At 34.6% G+C, this 21,476-nt stretch overlaps 1 protein-coding gene across 1 annotated transcript in view; it reads right to left on the bottom strand.

The window, feature by feature from the left end:
- LOC138337840 (uncharacterized) overlaps positions 1–21,171 on the bottom strand; it is a 32,116-nt gene extending 10,945 nt beyond the window's left edge. Inside the window, exons 1-2 of the mRNA XM_069288274.1 lie at positions 20,923–21,171; positions 20,048–20,637 (exon numbers count right to left, since the gene is read on the bottom strand). Of these exons, the coding sequence (XP_069144375.1) occupies positions 20,048–20,637; positions 20,923–21,171 (839 nt within the window). The remainder of the gene's footprint in view (positions 1–20,047; positions 20,638–20,922) is intronic.
- Positions 21,172–21,476: the final 305 nt, after the last annotated feature.

The following is a 21,476-nucleotide window of genomic DNA, read 5'->3' as shown; positions in this document are numbered from 1 at the left end:
CCCCCTAACCCTAGGTTATGAATTGAAGTCAATTGGGATAGTGATGATGCAATTGACTTAGTGCGTATGTTTGTTACTATTGTATTATGTTGTTTTACCTACTGATGGATGAAATTGGATTGGTTGAGGTAAGACTAATGATAATGGCTTTTGAAGGAGAAATTGATAAGACTTTGTGATCTTGAATCTTTACTTCAATTGTAATGGCTTGTACTTTGTGATGAAATTCAATTGAAGCATTCCTTATGATTAGGTGTAGGTATGATGAAGCAATTAAATGTCTAAATTATGTGAAGATGTGAGACTATGTTTAAGATGAAATGATATAAGGTTGGTTATTAAATGCCTATGTGCCTTATTATGACATGATGATGATAATGTGTTAATGTCACATATGAGGGTTGCATTGAAAGAATATTCTCATGCAATTCCTAACGAGCTAATGATTATGAATATACAAGGGGTTAGTCTCCTATGGCCTATACTAAGCTATGATGATTAATAAATGCTTAAAGACATTTCAAAAAGGGACATTAGCTTAGCACCGACGAACTAGATATAAGAGGTGTTCTTTCCCAATGTGAGAAGGTAGGTTCCCGATTGTTTTCATGATATGGTGACAATAATGCGATTGTGCATCAAGAGGGTCCCAAGTATATCTCCTAGTTCATGAAGTATGTTGCCCCCATAGTAATGCTAGCTTGTGAATCCACCTAGAATGTTATGTTCATGTTTTGTTACTACCTTGGCAAGTTGTCCACCTTCTTTCGGTGTAGGGTTTCATGACACCGGATTCCATATTTAGCTTACACCTATATAGGGGTATGAGACTCTACCTATACATTACACTAGTTGGCCTTAAGGGAAGTCTTAGAATGTTATTCTTATGTTATATAATGTAAATGATTATGTATATGTTGACTTTACATGTTGATGATTTTATATGATGTTAGTTTCATTCATGAACATGTTATTCGTCTACATTGCTAAATTTGAAATGGTTACTCTTGATGCTATGTTATGTAAGTCTAAACATCGCTTGTGGTCCTTTGTTGGGTTTACTCGGTTGAGTGAGGTTATGGGACTTTACTTGTTCATTGCACATGTGGACTTGATGGTGGGTTATGAGTAAGGGTCTTGTATGTGTTGTAATTTTATGAACTCTTATATATGCTTTGTTTTTATAACATGATATTGGAGTTGTATTGATCATGTCCTCAAAGATTCTATTAAACATATTGTCTTGTCTATACTTCATGATGTATGTCTTGTGTTGTATATGTCATTCTCTTAAGGAATATGTGATTATTGGCTTATATAGGTTCTTGGTTGTGCGTAAGGCTTTTCAAAGTAACTAAGCATGGTTTTGAACAAATGTTCCTTTAGCACAATTTCAAATATTTTATGTGCATATTCCCAAACGTTATTACAAGTGATGTATCAACCCATGTTTCTATGTTTACTACAAAAGTGGGTTCCGGACGTTGAGTTTCTAGAAGGCCATTGAAGAAGACTTGGATTCTCATTCTCCAAGTTTGGTAGGTCCTCACTTTCCAAGATGATGCCACTATCTTGCTATTGAACATTTTTTAGTCTCAAAGACACTTTTGTTCATTCTCGTTCATTTGAAGACCAATGTTGTATATGCCTATATGTGGCCTAGCATCAATTAAGCTTGAAGCTTGAAGGGAGATTGAAGCTTGAAAGTTGAATTCTCCATCAATTCTTCTCAAATTTTGTGGTCTAGCATCAATTGAGGTATGGTATTCATCCTTGAATCTCTTATCTTCAAGGATCTAATCTCAAAAATAGTTTTACAAGACTTTCTCAAAAGATGAACTTCTAAATTTTGATCTAGCCATGGGTTTTTGCATAAAACGTTTTGAATCATTGTATTAAAATTTAATTTATGTTATTTTGATAATTTTAACCTAAAAATCCTACGAACCCATGCAAACCATGATCTCCATATTTTTACCATTTTATGCATAAAGTGATCATGTCTCTATACTATTGAATTCTCGTGGAGTTTGATTTGGGCTATTGAATTATGAAAGATTTATGTCAAAATCATGTGTAGGCTGTCCTAGATTGAAGGATTAATATTGATTTACTTTGGTTTCATTGTACATTATGATTAGTGAATTGAATTGGTGATCATGGTCATTATTAAGGGCCTTTAGGTATTGTGGTAGTTGTTGAATTGGCTACGGATTGAAGTTGTGAGATTGGATTGGTGGTATGGTGTCCTAACTCTCTTTATATTATCTAATATAGGTCTTAAATTGTGATTATGATTGGACTGGTCCACTTATGGTGACGGTGTTTATGTGCTATACTTGTGAATTATGTAGCCTCGTCGGCATTAATTTATGAATTGTGAAACAATGTGGCCTCGTCAATATTACATTATGTATTATGATATTATCATGTTAAAACTTGATTATGTTAGTAATATGAATGTATTGATGACTTATGTTCTATGTGAAGTCTAAGCATGAGTTCTCCTAGTTGATGATAGGTGTCACTAGTAGGCTATAGTGAAGTCCTTATGTGAATGAGTTGATATTGAAGTATGATGCTTATTGCTGACTTATATGAGACTTGTGATGGTTTGATGATTCTATAGGAGGGTGCAGGATGACTTGCAAGTATGTATAGTTGTCTCTATGTACTTCTTGAATGAGATGTTATAGGTGATGATGTAAAGTAAAGTGTGTCTTGTCTAGGTAGACCTATGTCCCTCGCTTGATACATGAATGAATAGGAATCTTTGACTTATTAGGTTAGAATACCCTTTGTCATAAATTTATATGTATGAAATGAGTATGATCTTGACTATTATAGCAAAGAAGGTCATTTATGTGGAACTTTTTAGAAGAAGGTTATGATACCCTTGAAGCTGAAAGTCGTAATGATATCCTTCTTGTGTGAATAGTGGAATTAAGGTTGATTGGATGGAACGGCAGGAAATCATCCTTAGGAAAGCCATTGAGCTATCCTCTTAATCATTGTAAGGAAACACTAGGGGACCACTTTGGTAAGGTGAAATGTGATTTGGTTGTGAATTAGATATGGAACCTCTTCATATACTCCTTGATTGAATTATTCTATGAGAACAAAGGCTAGAACCGAGTGAGTATGGTTTGGGGAGTATCTCTAGTTAAAGGTGAGGCAAGTAGAACACCCTCTATTGGAGTAGGTTCATGACTCCGGATTCCATGATTATCTAACATGGTCTATGTCGGTTATTGCCTATTCTCATCATGTGGTATACATATTAGTGTTTAAAAAGTATTATGAAGTTTAGGTAGTGAAATGGGATTCTACCTAGACATTGCACGATTAGGCTTTGAAGATATTAGTGTGTGAGTGCCCTAGGTCTTTTGTAAGACCATTATGTGAAGCCTCAAAATGCTTAAAGGAACTCTAATTGAATTAATGATGATTATGATGTTCGTGAAGGTTGAATGAAGGTATACCTATCTAGGGATGTTTTGAGCGTTGCTTACGTAGACTTGAAGAGGGTGTATGGGTGGCCTCTTCATGTTCCACTTAAGTGAATCTTAGGGTGACCTTAGGTGGGGAGTTAAATGTTTGCAAGGTTATAATCTTGTCCTAGGTAGTCTTAAGGATCATTTAGGTGTGCTTGAAGAGGGTGTATCGGCGGTCTATTCTTGTCCTACTTAAGTGAGTCTCATGATAACCTTGGATGGAAGGCTTGTGTGTTAAAATAGGTTACTGTGAGCTTACTGTAATGTTACTGTGAGGTCACTGTAATGTCATTAAAATTGTTATAAATTGTGTATGACTTGAAAATGTGTCTTAAGTGTATTGTTTGGTGTTTAAATGTGGTTCTTATGCTTATGCATGAAGTATTAATCTAAAAGAGAATATTGATACAAATGTTCGTTTTCTCATGATTTTATGCATGATGCCATACTTAGTACTTGCATTGTACTAATTCCATACATTTTGTCTGTTTCTAAAGGTGTAGCTACCAGGTGAGAGGTGTCTTGAAGCAAGGCTTGGAATCTAGACTCGAGGACATAACTATCTTTAGATTTCATTTATTAAACAAGTATTGTAATAGAGTAAATTTATACATTTCAATCGTATGGGTCGTGTCCCAAGTATTCATGTGTCTAAGATGGTGACTTGAGACTTAAGCTATATTCCTTATGTTTTTCATGAAAGATATTTTAAGTACTATTTCATGTTAAAAGGTTTAATTCCGCACTACTTTTCATACATGTATGCAATGAATGAAGTCATAGGGCTTGTACAAGACTTCTAAGAGGTCAAATACGCCATGCTGACTCCAAGAGTGACCTATATTCTAGGGTGTGCTCTCGGGTTTTGCCAATGCCCCAAAAGATGGGGCTTTGATGGACCTATGATCCATTGATTGCCCCTCATTTGTTGGGCTGGTTTTTGACAGTTTTTTCTACAAGTTGGGTCCTCCTCAAGGACCCTTTGGTTGGTCCTTGGGGAATTTCGCCCGGACTTTTCCAGCCCAAATATACTAGTACACATTTTAGGAACCCCTCATATCAATTTCAAGCAAAACAAACACGTAAATATATGTAAAGACACACCTAAACGTACAAGCACTCTCAAGGCATATCTTTCAAACGTCATGGACGTTTGACCTCCAAATATAAACAAAATTTAGAAACTGACTATAAACATCAGTGTAAACCATTTTAGGATTCTAAGATCTCATGACACATGTGTTAGGATCTAGTTTCACCTAAGCCATTTTTGAGATTTTACATTCTACCCCACTAGGACTACATTCATCCTCGAATGACACTATCTTCATTTTAGACACTATCAAGAGATAAGAAACTCAAGACTAGAATCAAATAAACATACCAAACCTTATTCAATACACAATTTAAAGGAACACCAATTTCACATGATAAAGAGACTCAAAACACTACAAGAAGATTGAAACTAATATACAATTCATTATTCACGAAGACTCACATTTCTTCATTTCTAATAGGAGGAACTCCTTATCCACACATTATCATGAGCATATATATCCATTCTATACATTTAGTAACCATTTTTAACGAAAGAACAATTTAATCATTTTTGCAAAATCATTACAATGAACTGCCAAACATACGGTGAAACATGCTCAAATTTTCAAAAATGGAACTCCTAAGAAATGTATGATGGAAGCATGAAAATATGAGAGATTAAACCATATAAACTTATTTTACCAGATAATTATAATTTCATGGAATGCAAAATGCAAGGAACCAATGAAATTCAATTTTAACAAGACTCCTAAACACAATGGAACATGCAACATGCTTCTATGACTTTCTATCTCTCAAGCTTATATTGAATAAAAGAGAAGAGACAACAAATCACAACTCCACTACTCACCATACTCCCACTCTTAGAAGGAACCCATCATTACACAAGAGAGAAATCTGTAACTTACCGGCATCATCATCATCTATCTTTGTTCCCTTGGCTAGGAGAGCATACAAAAGATTCCTCTTTGGAGCACCACCTTCCGCCACACTTGGAGGATCTTGCTTAGCTTCTCTCCCTCTAGATGCAACATTAGGACAATCCCTCACTTATGACCATCCTTACGACCACCAATGCAATTACCGGTACACTACCAAAAAATGTACATACGGTGACATTAATTTGGTGATATTTGAAACAAATGTCGGAAAATAAAGAATTTTACGATATTTAGGAACAAAATGTGATAAAAACAATGATATTTGATGTCAAATATCGAAAAAATAATAACATTTGGTCAAAAATGACACTATGATAAGGACATTAATTGTAAAATATTGTTTTTAGCGACATTTAGCAAAAATGTCATTTAAATGATGACATTTGCTATAAATATCGAATATAATATGACATTTACTACAAAATATCATTGAGTTTAGTGACATTTAAAAAATATCTTTTAAATAGTGACATTGAATATAAATGTCGAATATATTATGACATTTACTGACGAATGTCATTGATTTTGGTGACTTTTAAAAAAATGTCACTAAAATAGTGACATTTGTTGTAAAATGTCATTGATTTTAGCTACTTTTAGCAGAATTGTCGCTAAATAGCGACATCTCATACAAATATCATTTATATTTTGACATTTATTGTAAAATATCACGATTTTAGTCACATTAAGAAAAATTATTGCTTAAATAGTGACATTTAATTTAAATATCGAACATATTATGACATTTACTAACAAATGTCTTTGATTTTAGTGACATTTAGAAAAATATGATAGTAAAATAGTTACATTTATTGTAAAATGTTGTTGATTTTAGCAAATTTTACAAATTTTTTTCTAAAATAGCAATATTTCATACAAATATTGAATATATTATGACATTTATTGCAATATATCATTGATTCGATCGAATATATAGTGAAAATGTACTCAAACAGGTATATGTTTATACAAACATCGAATATATTACATCATATCATGAAAAATGTCATTGTTTTTTTATGAAATATGATGAAAAATATTGTTAAATGACTACACCATTTTATGCCTACAACCACCCTAGAAAATTTGACCCAAACTAATTAAAAGTATGGCCTTTGATAAAAAGGCCCCACTTTTTGACTTGAAGCCACACTTTACCAGGGGTGGCCGAAAGAAGCATAACGCACGATTTTAAAGTATTGTATTCTCTATCTTATGTATGACAACGCTTTGAAGTGTAGTTCTTGCCCATGTGCATAAAACAGTTTACAGTCCTTTGTATCACGGACTTAGAGTTTTCGCAAAAGCTCTGTGCAGCACTTGACAACTTACTCACAATTGTTTGAAGATCTCGTAAGCTCAAGTAAGCCTTTATTACTAAGATTGCAAAAAGAATGCAATGAATGACTTAGAAATATTTGAGAAGTTTGGAAGAAGGCTTGTATTGATTGGAAGAAAGATTTACAACTTGAGTGATGATTTACAAAGGAGTGGCACCTCTATTTATACTAACACCTAGGGGGGAAAGTGTAATTTATAATTAGTTTACAAGTCCCTAAATTATTTACACTTTGGTCCCTTTCTAGAATTATCTACACTTTCTAGGGAATTCTAAAGCTTTCCTAGAAAATATCTAGTCCTTCTTCTAGAACTCTCCAAAGGATTCTTGAAATATCTAAGGGCTTCTAGAGTTTTCTATAAACCTCTCCAAAACTTTAGGCTCTTCCTCCCCTATACAGATGTAAAATTTTATTGAGAATTGGCGGGACATGACACTCTCCCCCACGTATTGATGCGATGATCGTCTATTTTCATTTTAATAAGTTTTGTCATATTTTTTGTGAAAGAAGTAGTGGAACCTAAACCAAAGCTTTAATAGATGTGCTTTACACTTATTGTTAGTTCTGTTACCATATATCATATAGAATTGATCACATTGACTTCTTAAGTTAAGTCGGCACTTGGAAAAACCAAATAAGATAATCAATAAGTCAAATAAGAGATTGTTATAAGCTAAATCGAGAGATTGGGGGATTGATTCATACCTCATCTCCGCAGCTTCCTATTCTTCGATCTTCCATGGAAGCGCAACCAAACTTTTTGCATTTTAAGAAACCTAAGAATATTAAAAATTCGAGGTTACATTCTAGATAAGAGAATATAATCTTAAGATGTCAACTTATAGGTACACACAAGACCATTACTATCTTTTCTAGTCTCTATTTAATGAGAAAATATTTGGTTTGTTTAGGTTTGCTAATTTTGACAGTTCAAAGTAAAAAAGAACTGCAAAAAATTCAAAATTACCTATACAATGTCTAGGTGCAATAAAGTCTTCTAAGGAACCAAGCAACCGTCATAACATTTGAAATACTACAAGTTCATGTTACCACTAAGTAAATCAAAAGATAAATTATAGGTGTTTCTAACCTAGTCATGGCACCACTACAAAAAGTTACAAATCTTGCTTAAGACCAACTTTCAAATGTGTCATTTGGTGGCCAGCAATCTTAACATTCTTAAAATTGGAAAATAGCGTTTAACTGTAACAACCCGAAAGTACCCCCTAGAAAAGGGAGCACCCATAGGTCGAAAATAATTGCGTACTTAACTTTTTGATGGTCTTGTACAAGCCTTCGCTATCATTTATTACATAATACATGAAACGTAGTGCGGAATTAAAGCATGAATAAATTAATAAAGAAAACATCTTTCATAAAAGCAAAGGATTGATCTCGTCTTCACAAGCAAACTTGAGACACGACATTAAAATCTCGGGTACACGTCCCTTTACATTAAATGAAAATACATAATAAGTCTTAATGATAGAAACTTAGAAATAGAACTGTGTCCTCGAATATAAGAGGACATACTTAGTCTTGAGAGTATAGATTCCCAAGCTTTGCCTTCTAAATCTTCCTTGCCTCCAACCTGTACTTATAGATTATAGAAAAGTATGGGGTTTGTATAAAACAATGTACAAAGTATGGCATATGCAAAAACATGTGAAAAGAGACATTTTAGTAAAATAAGCTTTCACGCCAAATAAGTAAAACCTTCATGAATATTGAATTAAAATAGTATGAGAATCATCATCAAGCACATAATAAATGAGTTCCATAATTTAAGCACCAGGACTCACTTTACATTGAACTCCAAAAAACCTTATAGTGAAACACAGCAAAACAGTGACATGTTATAGTGAACAATTCATTCCAAGCAATGTGAACTAGTTTCCTTTGATGTTTCCCTAACCCAATTATCCTAAGACTCCCTAAGGTAAGACAAGAAGGGACCACCCATACACCCCCTTCAAGACACACCAAAGCGATCCTTATACTACAAACCATAGGCGAACCTCGTCTGGGAAACAAATCCATTTGAAAGACATTCATACATTAAGGACTGAATGTAAGTACCCTTCTCCAATAAGACTTGTAAGTTACAGTAAGTGCAATGTGACAGTAGCATCCCATACTACTACTCCCACCTAGTGCTCCTTGAGGATTTCCTTGGATTAAGCACTCTACATTAGGCATTCATAACTTCATTACATAAAACATAACTTTAACTTGCTTCATTAATATTAGACCTTAAGTCATATAACTCCATTCATAACACATGATAGAACACACCAACACTTCCCTTTAGGAAGGTCTACTTAGTGCAATGGATAGATAGTGTCTCATACCACCACCTACCTTAAGTAGTACGTTTTTTTAGGAGACTTAGTTCATACACTTCATATAAAACCCAAGAAGACTCCCCTTTTAGAAGGTCTACCTAGTGCAATGGATATATAGCGTCCCATACCACCACCTACCCCAAGTTGTACATTCTTTTAGGAGACTTAGTTTATTCATTCTTTTGTGGGGGAATAGCTTTAACTGACATAGACAATGAGAGCTAGACATGAAATTCTGATACTATCCTTATGGGATGAGGATCCTACTTGCCTATGGGAGGGTCTTTCTCTTAGCTTTTACATGTTTTTTCCAATAGCTACACCTATGCGGGCGCATTGTTAAGGGATAAGGATATTGCTACTAAGTAACTCACTCTCTACTCACGAGGAGTACTCATATCAAGAGGTATATTGGGTACAACATTTTTACACACAATGTGCACCCACCCCTCCTTCAAATCCTCTTGGTGCTAAGAATAAATCCCCCATGGAGTATTAAACATTCATTACTTTAGGTCAAGCGATACCTAATTAGCACCATACTGCAACTCACGAAGGGTACTTATCCTTAAAGGTCAAATTGGAAAACCACATTTCAACTCACATTGGGTATTTGATCTCCAACCTATCTTAGAATGTCCTTGGGAATAGTGAGGTTGCTACCAAACACTTCATATCAACTCACAATGAGTGTTCACCCCAAAACTCCCCTTTTAATTCACATTCTTGAACTTCATTCATTCAATGTTTGAGTGTCTGTATACATTTGAGGATACCTTTCACATAAATCATCACTTTCATAACATTAGCATTCTAAACATGCTTACATGTTCATTCATCATATTACACACTTTGACATGCTTCACATATTCATAAGGTTGCTTTAGATATTATCTCTAGCATACTTGTCACGACCCAACCCGATAGGCCATGATTAGTGCCCGTTTTGGACACCCACATACAAACCTGCTAAGTATGACCAACTGAAAATAAGACAATATGGAATTTAATCAAATCAAGCCAACCCCAACGTCATATATATATATAAGAGGACCTGTCTCATAAGGAGTCATAACCATTCAACCATAACAGCATACGCGAGCCGCCAAGGTCGCCACTATTCAAAGCATAATGATGTACACAGCCGACAAGGCTGCCCCTGTACTAGCGGACATCCCAAATAAACCATGTCCAGACCATTATCCAAAACATATATATACAACCCACATAATGTCCACAGACCTCTAAGGGTACATTAGTGAAACTCGACGGGACAGGGCCCCGCCATACCCATAGACGAGCAAAAGACTACACAAAAGTTATGTACCAAAATGAATGGGCTCCAGAACAGTGGAGCTCTCCCAATCAGCAGAGTAGATATCCTAGGCGGGAGGATCACCGAACTGCGCGTCTACACCTGCGGGCATGAAACGCAGCCCCCCGAGGAAAGGGGGGTCAGTACGGACAATGTACTGAGTATGTAAAGCATAAGGTAAAGATGACAGGATACCAATGTGGCAACTCGAAACAAAATATCGCTACACATATACTTTTTAAGTGAAAATCATGCATATATTTAACATTTAAGGTGCCCAGCTTCCCTAGTAAGGGGCTCGGCAAAATAATCATCACGTCATATCCGTCATCATCATCATCATAACCATCCTCATCACCAATCATATATATAATATACATACCCGGCCCTCTAGTGAGGAACTCGGTGACATATGCAAGAAACTCCGCACGAACATTACCCGGCCCGGGACTCGGTGAAATGATAAATGACTCTATGCACGAGCAGAATATTATGAGCAACCATATGCAATTAAAATCATTTCTTATAACTCAATAGAACAATCAACATGAACCAGCAAGGAGTATTACCAAAGATTAATGTTTTATCAAGATTATGAACCTTTAATACGATATGAAAACGTAAAATTTCAATGACTCTAAGAAGCATTACCATAGATATTAGAGATCATCATAGCCTTAGACATAACCGATATATAGAGGAATAATTGTGGAAGCAAGAATATACATCACCTAGACGCTTTAGAGGTAAGTATCAAATCTGTCCGTTATTCGCTTATTTTTAAAAGTCATGCCAAGCAAAGAAAGAAGGGACAGCGTTACATACCGTATAATCGAGCCGCACGTCCAATATTTACTGCTCAAGCTATTAATCTATAACAAGCAACAATCGTGCCGCAATTAGATAAACATCGTGCTTTACTTTCTTGTAAGCTAGCTAATAATCTAACGAAAATTCGGCAGCACCTCCCCTATTTTCCTTACTTCGTCCCAATCCGACAACAATCCAAATTATCCACAACAATACCAATAACACATATAACCCAAAGAATCATATTAAACAGCCCCCTCCCCAAAACAGTTCCATCTCGGCAACTATATCAGCGAAGCAACGACACACCGAGTGATAACTCGTTTTATAATTCGTAACACATCTACCTTATCGTATTCATCCTTTGGAGTATATACTCATAATCACATTCAACATATACATAATGCCAAAACAGAATTTTCCTGCAGTTTGCTTTAATCAAAACAGCCCAAGCACCAACACGACACCACTAATAATCCGATTATGGTTTCCATTCATACTTAGTACATTCAATAACTAAAACAAACTTCCTAAGCTACTGGTCACGCCCCCTTCTTAAAATTAATGGATAATCAACAAGGGTATTCTAAAGAATTAACACACCAAACAAGGAGATTACTAACCAAATTATTTGCAGCTGCTGGCCAAGAGTTGCAGGGTTGGTTTCTCCATTTCCATGGCTGCCTAAGACAAGTGGTGAAGAAGAAGATGATATGCAGCAATGCATTTCACCACTTTATATAGCATGGAGTGGATTTCTCCACCTCATTTAATAGTATGAAGTGGAGGCAGCCCCCCTCTACACCTGTCCACTAAGGCCAGCCCACAATCTGATCCCTTTTTAATTTTTTTGCCTTGAGTGGTGGGGCCCATTGAATTAAATCAGTCCAAATTAGCCACTAATTAATCCCTCACTTAAATTTAATGGCACTTACATTAGCCAACTCATACTTAATATCACATTTGGAAATAACATCCTTGCCTAATATTTCTTTACGTCTTCTAGATCACGATGCGCACTACGTATATAAAAAAAATACGAGGCATAACAATACTTCACATAACAAGCTTAATAAAGCGTATCAAAGAGAAGGAAACCCACGGATTTTGATGAAGAAACACATCCATCACCAGCCGTCCAAGCTTCTATGGAGTTTTAGGACAGTCTTTCTTAAGAGAAGGTTTTGGATTTTAGGAAATGAAGTCTATAATTAGGTCTTGGTGTTTGAACATTCTTAATATACCTAAAAGACCCTAAAAATGTCATCCTAGGTTCATAAAAGACTTGGGGTGAATTTACCAAACACCCCAAGTCAAAACAAAATTTTGACAGCTTTTGGCAGGACAAACCACACCAACTCACTAACGGTTCGTTGCCCTATCGACGCCTCTTTGATGGGGTTCGTCGATTGGGGCTTAGTCTCTTGCTTGTGCAGGCCTTGTCTAGCCTTGCAGGGCCGTCATTAGTCACTGCATTGAAGCCTCCTGCCAAATGGATGGGGTCCTGTTCTAGGGCCCCTCATGGGTCCTAGGTGGGGTGGTACCCAGATGTTAAACCCCTATACATAGTCGTCTAGGTCTTAAGAACATCCTATATCAATTTTGATTAAAACGAACACGTAGAACGAACTAAAATACATGAATACACACTAGCACTTTCAATGGCACACCTTCCGAATGTCATGGACGTTTGACCTCCAAACTTCACCAAAATTCACACACTGCCTAAGAACATCATTATAACTTATTTTAACACAAAATAACTCAATAAACATTTATGAAGCTCTAGTTCACCTTAGTTCATTTTAGGATATTACAATCTAACTCGGCAAATTGATGTTATATATCAACTTCGGCAATATATCCTATCTCAAGCTGAAAGGGGATAGTAAAACTCAACTTTGATGTGTATGTGAGCGACTCTAAATGATGTGAGGTTCGCTAAAGGCTGGCTATTCTATACATACACACTTTCCTTTTTTACATGCATTTATAGAGTTAAGACATTTGCATTGCAATTCTTGAAGTATCACTCCTTCAAGTACTCATGTTTCTTCATGAACACGATCTATGCAAATCGTTGTCCAATTATTAGCTCGGTTGCATATCTCAAGTTTTAAATATAGTCCAAAAGAAGGTTTCTAATATTTTAGAATGGATGGAGACCTTAAAGTCATGAACTATCTCTATATGTATAGTTGACTAATCCAAAAAGAAAAATATTAGGGAAACTTTCATTCCCTCCCCCACAATTAAACATATAAGTGTATATTATGTAGTATTAAATAAGTTGCTTGTAAAATTGTTAAATATCATAAGATCAAGATCCAATTTTAAGTATTTAGATTTCTTTACACATCGATGGATATAAAGATCAATTCTCACCTCTATGCAACCTAAGAAGCGTAAAAGAGAAAGAGAAGGAGTTAAATAAGAACATTATACCAATATCATAATACATGAATCATCAATGTTCAATTGAGGAAAACAAATCAGCCTGGTTATAGTGTACTTATGCTATTATCAACAATAATATTTATTATATTAGGAAAATATGAAAAGAACATAAAGATTTGTTCTGTTGATTGACCTTACCTTTTGCCTCTTGGGTTTTTTTCTTCAAAATTTCTACTCAATTCTTTGATAGTATTGTGGTGAATTTGGAAGCAAAGAGTAGAAGAGGACTTCTATAGATATCGGGATTCAGGAGGGGTGGAAGGCCGAATAAGAGATGAAGTATAATCCAAAAGTAGGAAGACATAAAAAAGACAAAACTACCTTCACTTTTTTATTTTAATATCAAAATTAGAAGTTTGTCTACTTTTATTGCATAATGTACAATTATGTTAAGTTGTGGTCATCCTAACCTTTCATTCTTCTATATAATAGATATAAAAAATAAAATAAATGGGGCAAAAATTTATTGGAGGGAACTTGTTATTTTAGATTATTTTTTAATGAGTATGATGGGCATGTTTGGTCATAAATTTTCCAAGTAAAATTGTTGAGATTAATTTTTATTGTTTGGTTGGTTGGTCATATTCAAACTAGGGAAACTTTCACATATAGACACTTAAAAATAATTAATTACTCTCCTTAGCTATAGTTTGATAATTACAATTTGTAGCTACATGTTATATGGAGGAGAGCGGCGAGCGAGACTGGGAGAGAGAGGAGAGAGGCGAGAGAGAAGGGGAAAAGAGTGGGAGAAAGGTGAATTATATATGTATATTGGTTAGATAATAGTATATTATACATATGTATTTGTATATATGGTAAGAGAGATTGGGAGAGGGAGGAGAGAGGCGAGCGAGACTGGTAGAGAGAGGAGAAAGGCAAGCGAGAGAGGACAGACAGTAGGAGAGAGGTGAATTTTATATGTATATAATTGTATATAACTATATATTATACATATACGTTTGTATAAATGACAAGCGGGATTGGGAGAGGGAGGAGAGAGCCAAGCGAGATTAAGAGAGGGAGGAGAGAGGCGAGAGATAGAGGGCAGAGAGTGGAAGAGAGGTGAATTTAATATTTATGTAGGTTAAAAATTGTATTTTAGACATATGTATTTGTATATTCTGGCGAATTATACATATACAAACATGACTAAATATACAAATTCATAGTCAACCCGCGTAATAAATGTATAATTATAGCAAACTATAGTTATGATTAGTAATTAAACACTATACATTATCTTAGCCGCGTAATTTTCCCTTCAAACTATTGTTCATTGACTAATTTTTAAGGATAACTTGTTTGTTTACAAAGTACCCTCACCCTCATATTTATGTTTTTTTTTACATTTTCTTTGCAAGCGTTAATTATTTATTCTTAAAAATAAAATTTCCATCTTATTTAGCTTAAATGTTTTTTTGTTTGTGCATTTTCATGATTGCGTCGTATGTTTTAAAAATTAAACTTTCATCTTATATAGCTTAAAAATTAATTTTTTATCTTATTTAGCTTAAAAATAAAATGTTAATCTTATGTAGCTCACTAAGGTACCCATTACCTCCAATATTGGTAAAACATAGATCTAAAAAATAACAATTCAAAATATTTACATGAAGCAAAATAATTTTAAAAGATGGTTTAAAAATTGTCAAATGACTTCTTTTGAAAATGCAAATCAATTGTTTGGTTATGAGTGTTCACAAATATTGCTCTGTTTTTTCTTAATTATATTTAAACATAATAACAAAAAATTCAATTTTTTTTTGCATTTTCTTTCCAAGCATTAGTTATTCATTTTTAAAATAAAATTTTCATCTTATTTATCTTAAATATTTTTGTGTGATGTGCATTTCCATGATTGCGTTGTATATTTTAAAATTTAAACTTTCATCTTATTTAACTTAAAAATTAAATTTTCATCTTATTTAGCTTAAAAATAAGTCCATCTTATTTAGCCTAAAGTAAAACTTTTATCTTATTTATGTTTAAAAATGTAACTACCGTCTTATTTAGTTTAAAAATAAAACATTCATCTTATTTAGCTAAAAATAAAAATTTCATTTTAAGTTTATTAAAATAAAAGAAAATTTATTATTAAAGTTATCGACATTTTAATTATAGATAAAATACAATTTCTAAGTGAGTAATAAACTATTTAATAAAAAATATGTACCTTAGTAGTCAAGTGAACATTTTAAGAGAAATCAAAATATGAAGAAATATAATCACACAAATAAATTCAACTTATAATATATTCATAAATAAAAATTGTACTTATAAAATATAAATTTTAATAGAAAAACAATATTTATCATAAAAACGACAAATAATTAAGGTTGTAGAGGCGAGTCGTCCAATAGAGTCTTTTAATGGGTAAAGGCAACAAACATGTCATGAGCCAACCCAATTCAGGTTTGCTTAGTAAAGTCAGGTAATGAGTTATAGAACTGGTCAAAACTTAATCCAACCAAAATTTTATGATTTACTTATTTTATTGTTCTTTTTACAATATTTTAGTACTTAATAAATTTTTTTCTTTATAATGGCTATACATAGCATATCAATTTTAAAAAAAAGTTATTTTAGAATATTTTCACTAGATTTTTGTTGATTTATGTTTGTTACAACACACTAATTTTATTGGATTGAAATGAGTTCACCTAATGAATAAGCGGATCAATAACTCTTCAAAACTTAAACAACTTGGGCGAATGAGCTTAATTTAGTTAATCCTATAACTTTTGGCAAGATATATTGTAATCAGTGTTAGGGTGGGAGTTTGAGATTTTTAAATTTCGGCTTCACTAACACGAAATTGGCAGTTAAAAGATGATGCCAAATATTAAAATTTTAAATTTCGGTTAGATATTTGGTATTTGATAAATTAACCTTCAATTTGTTATGATATTCGGTAATAAATAATTTGTTGTTGATTGTTAATACTACACTCAAATTATATTTATTTTTCAATTTGGATGCACAATATAATACAAGATAAACAAGTAAGGGCATCTCCAACTCTATCCTTTATTTTACTCTCCAAATATAGAGTTCTCTATTTCTTCAGACAATTAACTCTAACCTTATACTCTATTTTACTCTCTAAAAAGAATCTTTTCTCTTTCCTCAATATTATATTATTATTCCTATTTCATTTTTATTTTCTTATTTCATAATATAAATCATTTCTTTTTCCTATTGCAAATAATTACCCTATAATCTATATAATCTAAGTATAATATAAATTTTGATCTTTTCAAAATTTTCGTTAAAATAAAATTATATTTTATTCGAAATTCTAAATAAAATAAAGTACAACAAATATTATGTATAATACATACTAACTATCAATTCAAAAAAGTGAAATCATTGATGAAATACAATTGCATAGTAAATAATGCATTATCATAAACTAAATTTTAAATTTTACATAAATAATCAACTTTAAAAACTGTTACATTGCTCCTATAATGCTCTGTTAATGCATTACAGAGCTCAAAATGAGTAACTTTTTGCCCATATCTTTTTTATGTGTAGTTAAAAGTTGTCTAAACCAACAACTTTAGCTTGTATTCAATTATTTGTGTACTAATTTAATTCTCCTATTCCATTTTGAACTTTCATACTCATTAAAAAATGTATTAATAATTTATCACTATAACAGAAAAGTAAATTGTTTGAATTGTCATATAGATTTTGTTTATTCTTCATAGTGAAAAATAATTATAATTTAAAAATAAATACTTAAAGTGACAATTTTATAAAAAAAATTGAAAAAAGTTGTTAATTCAGGATGAAAATGTATTGTATGCTATCAACTATATTTTTTTAGATGTTATATTGTCACGACCCAACCCGATGGGCCGTGACTAGTGCCCGTTTTGGACACCGACATACAAACCTGCTAAGTATAACCAACTGAAACTAAGACAATATGAAATTTAATCAATTCAAGCCAACCCCAACATCATATATATTAAAGAGGACCTGTCTCATAAGGAGTCATAACCATTCAACTGTAACAACATAGGCGAGCCGACAAGGCCGCCACTATCCAAAGCATAATAACATACGTAAGCCGACAAGGCTAACACTACACAATACACAATGATGTATGCAGCCGACAAGGTTGCCCCTGTACAAGCGGACATCCCAAACAAACCATGTCCAGACCATTATCCAAAAGTTATATATACAACCCACATAATGTCCACAAACCTCTAAGAGTACAGCAATGGAACTCGACACGACAGGGTCCCGCCATACCCATAGACGAGCAAAAGACTACACAAACAGTTATGTATCAAAACGACTGGGCTCCGGAACAATGGAGCTCTCCCAATCAGCAGAGTATATATCCTAGGCGGGAGGATCACCGAACTATGCGTCTACACCTGCGGACATGAAATGCAGCCCCCCGAGGAAAGGAGGGTCAGTACGGACAATGTACTGAGTATGTAAAGCATAAGGTAAAGATGACAGGATACCAATATGGCAAGTCGAAACAAAATATCGCTACACATGTACCCTTTTAAGTGAAAATCATGCATATCTTTTAACATATAAGGTGCCCAGCTTCCCTAGTAAGGGGCTCGACAAAATAATCATCACGTCATCTCCGTCATTATCATCATCATAACCATCCTCATCACCAATCATATATATAATATACATACCCGGACCTCTAGTGAGGGACTTGGTGACATATGCAAGAAACTCCGCACGAACATTACCCGGCCTGGGACTCGGTGAAATGATGAATAACTCTATGCACGAGCAGAATATTATGAGCAACCATATGCAATTAACATCATTTCGTATAACTCAATAGAACAATCAACATGAACCAGCAAGGAGTATTACCAAAGATTAACGTTTTATCAAGATTATGAACCTTTAATATGATATGGAAATGTAAAATCTCAATGACTCTAAGAAGCACTACCATAGATATGAGAAATCATCATAGCCTTAGACATAGACGATGTATAGAGGAATAATAGTGGAAGCAAGAATATACGTCACCTAGACGCTCTAGAGGTAAGTACCAAACCTGTTCGTTATTCGCTTATTTTTAAAAATCATGCCAAACAAAGAAAGAAGGGATAGCGTTACATACCGTATAGTCGAGCCGCACGTCCAATATTTACTGCTCAAGCTATTAATCTATAACAAGCAACAATCGTGCCGCAATTAAATAAATGTCGCGCTTTACTATCTTGTAAGCTAGCTAATAATCTAACGAAAATCCGGCAGCACTTCCCCTATTTTCCTTACATCGTCCCAATCCGAAAACAACCCAAATTATCCACAGCAATACCAATAACACATATAACCCAACGAATCATATTAAACAGCCCCCCTCCCCAAAACAGTTCCGTCTCGGCAACCATAGCATTGAAGCAACGACACACCGAGCGATAACTCATTTTATAATTCGCAACATATGTACCTTATCGTATTCATCCTTTGGAGTATATACTCATAATCACATTTAACATATACATAAAGCCAAAACAGAATTTTCCCGCAGTTTGCTTTAATCTAAACAGCCCAAGAACCAACACGACACCGTTCATAGTGTGCACATTCAATAACTATAACAAACTTCCTAAGTTACTGGTCACGCCCCGTTCTTAATATTAATGGATAATTAACAAGGTATTCTAAAGAATTAAAACACCAAGCAAGGAGATTACTAACCAAATTATTTGCAGCTGCTGGCTAAGTAATGAAGAAGATGATATGCAGCAATGCATTTCACCACTTTATTTAGTATGGAGTGGATTTCTCCACCTCATTTATAATATGAACTGGAGCCATCCCCCCCTCTACACGTGTCCACAAAGGCCATCTCCCAATTTGATCCCTTTTTAATTTTTGCCTTGAGTGGTGGGGCCCACTGAATTAAATTAATCCTAATCACCCATTAATTATGAGTGGTGGGGACCACTAGATTAAATTAATCCTAATCAGTGACTAATTAATCTCTCACTTAAAGTTAATGACACTTACTTTAGCCAAATCATACTTAATATCACATTTGGAATTAACATCCTTGCCTAATATTGCTTTAATCACTTGGAACTTAAAATAAAGTCTCATTCCCTGGACTTACATCTACTAGATCATGACGCGCACTACGTATAAAAATATACGAGGCATAACATCCTTCCCCCCTTAGGAACATTCGTCCTCGAATGTTAAGTTAGCGTCTTACAAAAAAAATTCCAGCGAGGTCTCTCTAACAGTTATACCTATCAACCTGCATTCCGTAACTTACAGATTCCTCACAGGGTTACAACTTACTACATAATCTCGTTTATAAATCAATATAGTCAAGCTCGGAATTGAATTACTTGTAGGTACGGGGAACAAGTAAGGATACTTATTCTTCATTTCGTCTTCCGCTTCCCAAGTCATCTCCTCCCTATTATTATTTTGCCACAACACTTTGAGGGAAGCCACATCCTTAGTACATAACCTTCTAACCCGGCAATCAAGTATAGCTACGGGTTTCTCCTCATATGACAACTCCTCTGTTACCTGAACATCATCTACGGGGAATACTCTATAAGGATCACTAATACATATACGTAGCATCGATACATGGAAGAATGGATGTACCGCCTCCAAATCAGATGGTCGATCCAACTCATATGCAACCTTGCCTATCCTACGAACAATATGATAAGGCCAAAAGTATCTCAGACTGAGTTTCCCCTTCCTGCCGAATCTCATCACACCCCTCATGGGTGATACCTTCAGGAATACCCAGTCACCAATCTGAAACGCCAAATCTCGACGCCGATTATCTACATATGACTCTTGTCTACTCTGGACTGCTAATAATCTTTCTTGAATAAGCTTCACCTAGTCAACAGCTTGGTGAATCACATTTGGGCCCATTATCATAGTCTCGCCAACATCAAACCAACCAATAGGTGATCTGCACTTCCTCCCATATAAGGCCTCATACGGTGCCATCTAGATACTAGAATGGTAGCGATTATTATAGGCAAACTCAATGAGTGGAAAGTGGTCATCCAAGCTACCTTTGGATTCAATAACACATGCCTACAACATATCTTTTAATGTCTGAATAGTACGCTTAACCTACAAATCAGTCTGAGGGTGAAATACTGTGCTAAGGTTCACCTGTGTCCCCAATCCCTTCTGAAACGATCTCCAAAAGTTGGCTGTAAATTGAGTTCCTCTGCCTGATATAATGGACGTGGGAACCCCATGAAGTCTCACTATCTCCCGGACATATAACCTCGCATAATCTTCAGGCGAATAAGTAGTCGTGACTGGAAGAAAATGGGCCAATTTCTTCAGCCTATCTACAATATCCCAGATAGAGTCATACTTCTGTTGAGTGCGAGGTAATCCTGTAATGAAGTCCATATTAATAATCTCCCATTTCCAAGTCGAGATCTCTATCTCCTGTGATAATCCACCAGGCTTTTGATGTTCGATCTTGACTCATTGAGAATTCGATCACTAAGCAACAAATTCTGCTATGTCCTGTTTCATGCCATCCCACCAATATAAGCATCTGACGTCATGATACATTTTTGTTGACCCTGGGTGAATAGAATAACGGGCAGAGTGTGCCTCTCCCATAACCTGCCGTCGTAGCCCCGCAATATCAGGTACACACAATCTACCTTCATATCGTAACACTCCATCAAGTGTAACCTTAAATGGGG

Source organism: Solanum lycopersicum, chromosome 8 (genome assembly GCF_036512215.1).
Source record: "Solanum lycopersicum chromosome 8, SLM_r2.1".
NCBI lineage: Eukaryota > Viridiplantae > Streptophyta > Magnoliopsida > Solanales > Solanaceae > Solanum > Solanum lycopersicum.
This window is presented reverse-complemented; position numbering and strand designations above follow the sequence as displayed.